Source organism: Agrilus planipennis, unplaced genomic scaffold (genome assembly GCF_000699045.2).
Source record: "Agrilus planipennis isolate EAB-ADULT unplaced genomic scaffold, Apla_2.0 scaffold208, whole genome shotgun sequence".
Classification (NCBI taxonomy): domain Eukaryota; kingdom Metazoa; phylum Arthropoda; class Insecta; order Coleoptera; family Buprestidae; genus Agrilus; species Agrilus planipennis.
This window is the reverse complement of record NW_020439048.1, coordinates 342,264-354,896: the sequence shown is the minus strand read 5'-3', so window position 1 is coordinate 354,896 and position 12,633 is coordinate 342,264. Positions and strand designations below refer to the sequence as shown.

At 36.4% G+C, this 12,633-nt stretch overlaps 1 protein-coding gene across 2 annotated transcripts in view; it reads right to left on the bottom strand.

Annotated features, from left to right (window-relative positions):
• The window catches only part of LOC108739465, a 239,413-nt gene that overhangs the window by 19,366 nt on the left and 207,414 nt on the right, over nucleotides 1–12,633 (bottom strand). For both annotated transcript variants that reach the window (XM_018473370.1, XM_018473371.1), the window contains exon 3: nucleotides 8,560–8,695. In XM_018473370.1, the coding sequence (XP_018328872.1) occupies nucleotides 8,560–8,695 (136 nt within the window). The remainder of the gene's footprint in view (nucleotides 1–8,559; nucleotides 8,696–12,633) is intronic.

The following is a 12,633-nucleotide window of genomic DNA, read 5'->3' as shown; positions in this document are numbered from 1 at the left end:
TTTGTTCTACAACAACTGCCAAAGTTTTTCCAATCTTCATAAATCTTAAATTGGTTAAGGAAATTAGAAACTGCTTGCTTGTCAGTTTTAAATGAATATTTATTTATAAAAACTGATTAAGTATTCTCTTAACATTGACAAGGGTTTTTTATCTCTAATTCTCCAGTACCATGAAAGTAGACAATGTTCAATACAACCGTGCTCATTATCTAACCAGCCGCGCCGCCTTTGCCTCTATTTACTGGTAGCAGCACTAGTCCGGTTATTTGATTTCCGCACCCCGTATACTCAAGCTAATGAAGTAACGGAATGTTCCCTATTTCAGGCCACATAATGAAAACGTATAGTCACTTTGCTTAAAAAGTTTACATAGATAATCCGTCCTTTACAGTTTAGAGGATTGTTAGAATTTCCATTGTTTTAAGTTTTGTTAGCGGCACATATTTCTTCTTCCCGTTCTCTTCATTTTGGACGAGCTCCAACTATTCCGCTTTTAGTTCACGAGCCACTTAAGAAAACGCGGAATACGGAATCTATTGAGACGTATTTCTGGTGACGGTGCTACTGCAGAAAATTTGAATCGTAACTAGTGGAACGAGAGCCCCGTAGATCAGCGAATATCTCGCGGTGAAACCACCGAATAGACATACTTATAGGTATATTTAAGCACTTCTGACTCAATTTTGCCTCGACGCAAATTCCACCATGTAAATTTAACATACGACAAAAGCCAAGCATGTCCTTTCCTAACTCATCGTTAGTGGTTATATAATAAGCTAAAATGAAAAATGTACTACGTGCATCAAGAGATATAATACAAAACAGGGTATAAAAGCTTTCTTATACGATTGGGGATGATTCAATAAGGACGAAGTTTGATGGCGCCACTTATAAATCCTACATATATCATCCTTGGTCCGCTTTAATATGTAGGACTTAATACACAGTTATTACGAAACCTTCTCAGTTCTTTTTGTTAAGTGTGTTCTTGTTCAATTGCTACGCCTATTGTGCAGTCGATACAATAGACATAGCATCAGGAAATCTAACTTGATAAAATCCCACAGGAGAGGGCGAAACGTTGGTCAGTAAAAAAAATTTAACTCCGTATTTTGGCTTGATTTAACTAAGTACATTATTGATGACATACTCTTTATCTAGGAGGCCCTTATCCAGGAGGAACATTAATTTCTCTATAGAAGTATATGTTACTTGACCGGTTTATACCGATTATTCAAAAGTGATATTTAATCACTTTGTTTCTTCTAAAACTTTAACAGTCAACTTACAGTAGGTATTAGTTAAGTTAATAGATTAGTATTTTTTAATTTAATTTATTGTTTTTTGATAAATGAAATGTAATCATCGCACAAACCTCTTTTGTGATTCGTTATTCATTTTATTAACGTTTTGTGTTTTTGATGAATCTGCAGTTATAATTTTATGAAACGCTGAATACGATATGAACTAACAGCCATATTAGAGGGTATTAAAACATAACGGACAGGGAATTATATTAATGACATTATTAACCGACTTTTAGATAATTTATTCGAAGCGATTCCCCTAGTATATACGGTATTTCAATTTGGTAGCAGTTTTTGCTAAAATATTTCGATTTACAAGTGAATATAGTGTCTATTATTACTAGGTATAATTAGTAATAAATGACATACAAAACTATTTTGTAATTTAATTGCTCATGTATCAAACAAAGTTACGTCGATATGTTAAAATTTAGTCCTTTGAGTACAGCTCTTTTCAACCTAGCTTTTGTCGATCTAGAAAATTCAATGAGGAAAATCCAAATGGGAGGAATAGTTGGGAAAAGAAAATGTATTTATTTGATGTACTGGTAGAAACTGTGCTGATGTATGGAGCTGAAATATGGGGATGATCAAAGCACAAAGTAATCGAATGAGCAATCGCGCGCACACACACACACACTACACACACACTACACACACATCACACGCATCACACACACACCACACACACATCACACACACACATCACACACACACACCACACACGCACATCACACACACCTCCACTTCCTATCCAGAGCTAATCTTCGCATTTCCTTAAACCAGAACATCCCACATCCTTAACTACTTGTGAACAGTAATCTAAACTAGATATTTAACTCGGTAATTAAATATTGTAGATTTCAGGTGGCGAAGAATATTGCAGTAATTAAACAAAGTTTTCACATCTTTACTTATCCTGCAGTATACCTACTCTGCGTATTTTGTAAAAGGTACAACAATTTTTTAATTGTTACGTATTATTTATACCAAAATAGAAGGATATCTAACATAAACATAAGTATTGTGTATATTTTGAATCTTTCGTCATAGTGGCCCCAGTTGTTTACTGTCTGTTGTTGCTTTTCCTGTTATTGCTGTCCCAAATTACCAATTACCCAAGAAATATGTTAGTTGTGAACAAACAATGTCAGAGGATTTATAGGCAAAAGGACCAAATACACCTATTAATTCTGAGACAGCAGAGAACGGCTGGTTATCCTTAAGATATTGCGAAAGGATATTAACGATATATATACTTCTGCCTAACAAATGACAGCTCTTTCTTGGGTTTCAATGCAATCTCATGCATTGTAAATCAGAGTCGTCATTTCGACACGAAGCTACTGTAATATAACACCAGTTTTGTCCTATCTCTCTCTCTCTCTCTTTCTCTCTTTATACCTTTATTCTCTGTCACTAGCAAACATTACGTGATTGTATTGGAAGATTATTTATATTCATGAACGTGTAATGGACCGTCTTCCGATCGATTCTTCTCGAAAGTACAACAATATAAAATGATGATTTTATTCGGAACACCATTGTTTTTCATCATTTCAACAATATGCTTTAGTGTTCGTCGATATTTAGTGTGTGTATCTATATCTACTCGAGTCGAGAATGTGAAAAGGCGACAGGCGAAAACTTGAGTCTGTTTTATCGCGTCATGTTGCAGGGTGCAGATACTTTCAAAGATAATAAAACTATAATAATGTAAAATAAGTATACGGGATGTTTTAGTACTTTCAGTGTAGCTTCCTCTACTAAATAAATATGCCATGAGCAAAAACATATTGTTGTTGTTTTGATTTATAACAATTTTAATATTCAGAGTAAATCGCTATTCATGGAATATAAAGACGTCAATTTGCAAGATACCAAACTCCGTACCGGATTAGGATTACGCGTTTGGCCAGGAATTTATCGACATTATTAAACGTGATCCCGATTTCGATTTTATTTGATCTCATCAGTAGCAGTCTCGATAAATCAGCAACCAAACCAAAGATTCTTCATGTAGGTACATATATGTTATCTAATATCAAATTATGACACTACGTTAAACCCAGATCGCAATTTCGATCTCGCTGAAGCAAAATATAGACCAAGGCAGCAAGTAGAGTTGATCTGTGTCTATGAGATTCAACAAGATCGAAATCGCATCTGGAAGTTTCGGTAGAGTACCAACCAGCATGAACTTCTTCGTTCAATTATGGTAACGTGCCTATCACGTATGGATTCAGTTCAGCAAGCAGAAAAAAAAACTTTTGGGTATTTCATTCCCACCAGCCAGTAATGCTGCCAGTGGGCGGGTAGTCCCTCCGGACTATGCCGGAAGTTAGGACGGAAGGCCTTCTTGAGCCTCCTTTCAGGAATCGTGGGAATGGGTGGGTGGTGGTTCGGGTGAGAAAGTTGAGACGGACGAAATGAAGGCAGAAGAGAATGAAAGATTATCTGTGGAATGTTACTGCCTCAGCATATGTCTAAGTGATCCAAGGAAACCACAGAAAAACTTGGACCGAGGCAGACGGACCCGGAATCGAACCGGCGTCCTCCCGAATGCTAAGCAATGGTCTAAATCTCTAGGCCATGCCGCTCGGTTCAGCAAGCAGATGATATCCATTTATGTAAATGGACATCGCTGAACATATTGAATTCCACTACATGTAGCATTGTACTAAAGATGGCGTTTATAGCGCCGTTTGCAGGATCTCTTCATCATGTGGTTACACCCTTGCTCCTCCAACACTCAAAACGTACATAGAAACGTCTCGTATTGTAATATTCATTTACCTATAAATATATCTCATATTTATTTTCCTCCAGAATTCAGAAAACCGTCAAATTATCGTGAGCCACGTCATATTTGTCTTTGGAGCTGGTAATTGCCTTTTTTTGCTTTCTATCTTCCTGACAAAAGCTTTTTTTGAGCAACCTTTATCGTCAACCATAAAATTTATTGGCCTAGCTTAGCCATAACGAAAGTTTGCCACTCCGTCGCAGAGATTTTTTTTATGTCCCTAGAGTCCTTTGAAGGATTCCTCTCGGGAATTACCGGGGTAACCCGGAAAGCTGCCACAAGCGGCGTGTTTCAGAAAAGTTTATTCGCATGATTCGATCACTATCAAAGCAAAATTATTTATTTTTCCAAAACGGCTCCTTGTACCCTATCTTACCCGCTGGGAAACTGGGACCACACTTTCGAGACAGGACTTGATTTATGAAACTGGCGTATTGATTTCGCCCCTAATTGACTTTGTTTTTCCGTGACAAATAAAGTATATTGCGCGTTCTGCTGAACTTTGGGAAACGGCAAATGAATTTCGAATTTACAGTTTCAAAAAAAAACCTATTAAGTATTAGGCACAACTGATATTTCTAGAATAGATTCAGTTCAACTTATTTAGAGTTATGTGGTAGGTAGGTACAATTCTCACTAAAATGTGCTTTAAGGACTAATAGGAAAGTTTGTAAGATTGAAAATCCATTGCAGGATTTGGTTTAGAAGAAATATAGAGCTTTCGACATTTCGAAATTCTAAAGAGTCATTATTAATATACAACTTCTTCCTGAAACAATGACGTAATAGCGCTTCTGTTAGAGCCTACGTAAAACAAAATCGAGTTTGTCCGTCATGCTTTCGTAAATTTGCTTTCCATTTTATTTAATTTTCCCGTTTACAAAGAACTCTTTGAATGCTTTTGTACTAAAAGCGCGAAAAGCGGGGCGACGACGAACCAACACTAAGGTAATAGATATGTAATTAAACCTCTAGCAAAAATACTCCTCCTGAAAACCTTATACAATTCCGTGCCTTTTTGAAACACGATTTATTTATAGAACTATTACGTTGGCACGAATGAAAATTCAATTTTCGAATCCCAAGGGTAAAACATAAACTACATTTTATAGGTACATCGAGACACTTCATTTGCAAAGTTATTAACTTTATAAACGTTTAAAAGGTTTTCAGCGTTAATAACATTTGTTTTAATCTGCAATATACAAATAATCGGGATAGAAATCAACTAAACTTAGGAATTTGACAGTGCTTTATTTATTACAGGCTTCTGATTGAAAATTGCAATAGACAACTAGAAGCAAATAAAATCTTCTTGTACGATTTTATTATCAATAATTGCTTTTTTATAAAAATTGGTCTATATCGACTTATTACATTAGATATTTATAATCGACTGACTATGCAACTGTCTACCAGTTACATACGAGGGCGGTTCAATAAGTACCCGTGTTAGAAATGACACCTTTTTTTTTAAATTTGTTTTTTTATTTTTCAACATAGTTCCCTTTTAGAAAGATACACTTCTCCCAACGACCCTGCCATTTTTTTACCCATCCAAAAAATAAGATTTGTCGAACTCTCCAAAATCCCCCCTGTCTCGGCGATGACTTCCTCGTTTGAGATAAATTTATTTCTCGCTAGTCATTTCTTCATGGTAGGGAACAAGATGAAGTCGCAGGGAGTAAAATGTGGCGGCAACAACTCCTGATGAATGTGCCGGTGCGTTATCGTGTTGAAAACGCACCTTCTTTTTCGTCAAATGCGTCAGGGTCTCCTTCAATTTTTTGTCGAAGCGGTCCAATAACTCACTGTAGTATTGTCCAGTGATCGTTCTTCCCTTTCCCAAAAAAATCCGTAAAATGATTTCCTGGGTAACAACGTTTGCCAGGCTTCCTGGTCGCTCCTATCAAAAACGGATCTTTGCCCACGTTTAAATTCGTCGAAGCAATATCAAACTGTGGTCGTAGATGGCGAAATGTCTCCATAAACAGTATTCAACTTTGTTTTCATCTCCTCGCATTTTTTCCCATCCAAAAACAAAAAGCGAGTTATCCAACGATAGTGCTCTTTTTCCATCTTAGCCAAAATAACGAAACACGTCTCAGTCGAATGGCTGCCAAATCCAAACTAACCTATCAATCAGTCTGAAATTCGTTTTGGCGTGGTTTGATAGATGGCAGCACACGATGACAACACCAATTTCCCTCAGGAACGTCCTCTGTCTTCAAACACGGGTACTTATTGAACCGCCCTCGTACATATTTATACTATTAAGGAATGTTCTCGAGTTTTTCTGAAAAACTATCAAAATACTTCTCGATCCTTATTTTCTGTAATGGACTTTCTTAATGAAAATCACAATATTAGTTGTTGATATCAAATTAATCGCTGCACTTAAAGTTTCAGATAAATACAGAGCTTCTTCAGGGCATGATGGATTATTCCCCATATTATTTTATATTCTTTTAAATTCTAATATTTCTCTGTAGTTCTCACTATTCGTTAAGTGGGTAGTTAATTTTGAAACAGATTTTATACTCTGTAATGTTCCGTTCGTTGTATTAATTTCAGGCTTGTGAAAAGTGATTGCACCATTCGAGGTAATTGTTATCACGAAGCTTTTATTTCGGCACAGAAAGAAGACATACAACTTAGGAAAAATGGGTAAGGAAATGAAGGAAACACGACCAGTGTATCTCCTTCGTTTGATTATTGTTCGTTCGGTTTCGCACGTCGAAAGCTCATCAATTAAGGACGGAAAAGAAAAAGGACAGCTAATCAATAACAAGACGATTAAATGACAACTCAAAATGTACCTACACCTAACCAAATGCGGGAATGATAGCAAAATATTATACGAAGAGAGAGAGATAGCGAGAATAAAAGATTGGATTCGACGAGTCGTCACCTTTATTGCGCCATTTCGTATTAAGACCTAATGAAAATGTTGTGGGTGCAGGGCGTACTTTATCGATTGACAGTTTCTTTTCAATTTCCCTACAAAACCGTCACTGAACGATGTAATAAAAGCCGTTGAAAAATGTAATTAAAAAGAGGACGTTTGTCTACTTCGAAATTACCCATCAGCGAGAATCGAATTGAAAATTTTAATGATGCAATCGGTACGGTACATATCCTCGAGGTGATGGTACTTTTCCGCCTGGTATCTTTATCAGGTAGTAATTTTAATGACACTATTCCGTCCCATCGGCGTCGATGTGCAATTTACGACACCGTCTCTGAATGCGGCGTTACAAAATGACCAACTTTAATAGTGTTACCAACTTTTTTTTATGCTTTCGTTTATAATATGCGAAATAATTTTTTAATTTCATACAATTTCGACATCTTTCCGAAGTGAGTTAATTTAATATGAAATATTATTCTGAAAATTCATTTTTGAATTTTATACCCACTACACGCTACCTCAAATTAATGAGGGAAAAATTGTTGCTGTTGTCATACCCCCGCCGGGAATCGAACCCGGGACCTTTGGCTTTACGCACCAATGTTCTGACCACTAAACTACGAGAGGTGACAACAACAACCACGACCAACCGACCTACAAGGTTAACGATCCGTCGAACTAATGTAACTATATACTGAATATACTATGATTAAACATACATATAATTTAGATATCTTTTAGAAGTGAGTTAGTTTAATATGAAATATTATTCTGAAAATTCATTTCTGAATTTTTTACCCACTACACGCTACCTCAAATTAATGAGGGAAAAATTGTTGCTGTTGTCACACCCCCGCCGGGAATCGAACCCGGGACCTTTGGCTTTACGCACCAATGTTCTGACCACTAAACTACGAGAGGTGACAACAACAACCACGACCAACCGACCTACAAGGTTAACGATCCGTCGAACTAATGTAACTATATACTGAATATACTATGATTAAACATACATATAATTTAGATATCTTTTAGAAGTGAGTTAGTTTAATATGAAATATTATTCTGAAAATTCATTTCTGAATTTTTTACCCACTACACGCTACCTCAAATTAATGAGGGAAAAATTGTTGCTGTTGTCACACCCCCGCCGGGAATCGAACCCGGGACCTTTGGCTTTACGCACCAATGTTCTGACCACTAAACTACGAGAGGTGACAACAACAACCACGACCAACCGACCTACAAGGTTAACGATCCGTCGAACTAATGTAACTATATACTGAATATACTATGATTAAACATACATATAATTTAGATATCTTTTAGAAGTGAGTTAGTTTAATATGAAATATTATTCTATTCTATTCTATTATTATTAGTGGTCAGAACATGGTCCCGGGTTCGACTCCCGGCGGGGGTGTGACAACAGCAACAATTTTTCCCTCATTAATTTGAGGTAGAGTGTAGTGGGTATACAATTCAAAAATGAATTTTCAGAATAATATTTCAAATTTTTTAATTTCTATTATACTTACCAGCAACTACCATTTTGGCAGATCTAATCTCGGTATGAAACAAAGGAGCATCAGCGGACACTTCACACTTAAATATTCCGGATAGTTGTCGACCTACGGTGAGCAGTGTCACGTTTCGCGCATTTGACCCTGATACCTGTAACATAAATAACATTACTGTTATTAAGCACAAAATAGAAAAAATGGAAAATTTAAGAAAAAAAATCGAGGCGAACACGAAGTAATTACTTCTAGGAATTTAAAACTCGAAAGAAAAATTCAACTTATGACATAATAAGTAAAACTATCAAGTTAAAATTGAGGGATTATCTCAATTGTATACGACAAGCGTTAGGTCGAAAAATTATATTCTACTCTATTTCATCATCACAGGGTCGTCAGTCCAAAGACTAGTTAGATACGCACCACCACTCTTTCCTATCCTGAGCTAAACTTCGCATTTCCTTAAAACTAGAACAGCCCACATCCTTAACTATTTGCGAAAAATAATCTAATCTAGGTCTACCTCTACCCCTCCTAACTCCTGTTTCTCTCTCTAATATGTCTCTGACTAGACCTTCATGCCTGAGAAGGTGTCTTACCAACCTATCTCGCCTATTTTTTATTAATTTCCATAGAGTCCTCTGTTATCCTATTCTTTCCAATACCTCTTCATTTCTAACCTTTTCTACCCACGTTATCCTCATCATCTGCCTATAACACCACATTTCGAAAGCTTCTAACCTTTTCTTTTCCGCCGCGCCCACTGTCCATGTTTCACACCCGTACAACGCCGCGCTCCAAACATACACCTTTAACAACCTTTCTCGAATTTCTAAATTTACCATTCCGAACAGAAGTGACTTCTTTTTATTAAAGGCGACACGACCCTGCGCTATCCTCTGCTTTATATCCCTACTACTCTATTTATCTATTTTTTATTTTTATATCAGCTGTAACCCCTTGGATGCATGTCATTTATTTATACGGTTGTTGTTTGCCGCAGTAGCCTTACGTCTGCCGCCCGCATATTATCTAAGACCGGCCGATATCGATCGCTGCCTTCGGCATTCGCCCGCAACAGTAGGCTTAAAGAAATCTCCTGCGTTCTGTATCGATATAAATCCAAAGAGAATGCGAGTGTAGCTGTTTATATCAAGTTACAGTTTAAATGATATCCAATGTTATTGATTTAATAAATTTAACAGAAGAACATGCGCTTATAATATATTGGTACCTTTCATTTTCAAACACGATAACGCTTCGTTAGATCGATTGATAAATTTCCCCTAAGGCCTCGTCCATTGGAACGATTGACCCCCGCATTGAATATGCACATAACATCGCGTCCTAACACACACACACATGTAACGTACAATTTACACACATGCATACGTATTTACGTGCACTCTATAGTATTTATTTACGTACGTATGCATGTGTAGCGATAGTTGGAGTAGAGTCCGAACGTTTACGTTGAAACATATCCTCGAGTTGCAAGGAGCATTCGTTATGGAAATCACGACGGCGTGAACACGCAGGCATTAATGAAACAAAAGGGTCATTAATGTAGAAAATACGTGCGAATTTACTGGCACATAATGTACATGTCGCGTACAATTATTTCAATTCTGGCTGACAATGACGTAGAATAGATATAATGTCGTTACCATCAACGACTGACTGTAAATACGATATATAGGACACGTTAATTATTCTGTACCAATGCAAAACCTAATCCGCATATTATACAATACAAAGCGAAGAACTTGATAATGATTAATTGACATTTACTAAAGGATTAGGCGTCAAGATAAACGCTATTAAATCGTCAAAAGAAACTCTTCTAATCAAGTGCAGGTATTTGAAAATTGATTAATCGGTAATCCAAACTCGCAAATGAAACCTAACTTTGGGTCCTCCGATACTCTTGAAAATTCCTAAAATTGGAACAGGTTTAAAAAGTTGTATTTGATTATTGCTAATTTCATTTTGTCGCTTATTTATTATTTTTTAGTTCATTTATTTGCTTGTTGAGGACTGCAGCGTTGTAAAAGCAAAAACAACTGATCCAGTAGCAGTAAATGCCAAATTGCCATTTTATACAACTTTGCTTTGTTTCAATTTTTAATTGTTTGGGTAATTGCAAATAAAACTATTTATTATTGAAAACAATGCTTTTTCTGCAAATACACAAATACAAATATAAAAGCTCATTGTACAAGTGGACAGTACTTCACAGAATTTAATAATAAAATATTACGGCTGTTTCACAAAACAATAATTATTCTATAGCAAGAGTCTAAACTTTACAGTAATATCGTTATCCTTTGATTTTTAAAGAAAATTTCTGGTAAAATAAGATTAAATTTTTTTGAAAACCGATAAGTAATTGAGAGATATAACTTTCTCTGCGTCTACAATTATTTTCGTTCAAAGCCAATCGCAGAATTTTCTGATTAAATTCCCTTTTGGCTGGATTATGAGAATGAAGCAATCGAATTAACATATTCAATTGGACCGTGCTTAAATTGCTAACTAGGAATCAATCCACTGTCGATAAGACGTTTGAACAGTGCCGGCTCGTGAACGTTTAGATATACGAGTAAGTATTTAATTGTAACTGTTTTTCAAGATTTATTTGTTTGTTTTAATAAAAACATTAAAAGAATCTTCACTGTCTTACTACTGGAATACTGGAAGAAGGTGAGGGGGGTGTTCAACTTTCTTATTTTTTCTAATAAAGATGGGAAGGAGATCAGGATAACCTTTCCGCTGAAGAGGATCTGAATTGATAGGTCCTATAACGGCCTGAGGTAGAGGGGTTTTAGTCGGTAGTTCCGAGGACACCTTCCTCGGCTATACGACACTACCCAGTCATTCGGGCGGCAGGGTGTCTTTTAAAGATTCCCTTCCACGAAAACAAAAAAAGAACGGGGTAACCCACAATCAGCAAAATTCTGCTTACGTAATAGGTAGATATTTACCTTACGTGGATGAAATTTTTACTTTAGCCCTTAGATAATAATTCAATAGAAAACGAAATATTTTTTTCTTGTAGGAATAGGTTTGGGCATGCACCTTTTGGGTGGTACGTATCATCCGCCACTGCGTTTCAGGCTAATTCTTCAACAACTTTCGGTCTTCTGCAGCTATTCTATTACCATCTTTGATCTCCTATTCTCATTCATCAGCATCTTTAATTATGTTTTATTTGGTTTTTTGAAGGCAGTAAAATTCCCTCGAAAAGAGATTAATGAATTCAGGATTTTTCGAAATGTTCCATCAGCTTTGTTATCCGCTTAAATTTCGACGTTCCATTAATATTCAATTTAAGAATGACGCGCCCGGTACCCCGCAATAACTCATAGTACTAATACTTCTCACTTCTTGTCCGTCTTCTTCTTCCTTTCATACAGCCTACAGATAATTACTTAAGCAAAAACGAATAGACGAAAACTCGATGAAAGCGGCTGGCTTGGTTGGATGACGTCCTTGTCTAATTATTAAGGCTCAAATCCGTATTAATTAGAGTAGGCGGTTGGTTGTTATTGTTGTTGTTGTTGTTGTACTCATATTATCCCATCAACACTTCTTCACGATGCTGTGCATATTCGGGAAGCGAAGAAATCTCCTCGTATCCCTGGCGCTCTAACTATTTACAAGACCGCGAAATTCGGTATCGTCGCTCCATAATACGAAGGGAAACTTGTTGAAAGTTAGCGAACCGACAGAGGTCCACAAACAAAAGGTTGTCAGTCTAACAACTTACTTTGAAAGCAGAAGAATGTCAAGTAAATTTCGAATTTATCCAAGGGAATCTTCAACAGTTTAGGGGACTTGAATCAGAACAATTTTAGGAACTTCGTAAGTGTTTCCTGTAAAACTTTGGCGGAACGTTGTTGTCGAAATAATAATATTACTAATAGTGACACAGACGAATCCAAACATTCAACAACCAGATTTTAAACTCTCTCGGCTGGTTATAGGCAAGTTCATAATTATTAACACAAGAATTAAAACCATAAGAGAAAAAGAAATTACCTTTTTTGTGGTTTCCCATTACCTACCACAAAAATTGAGTTAGAGGGAATT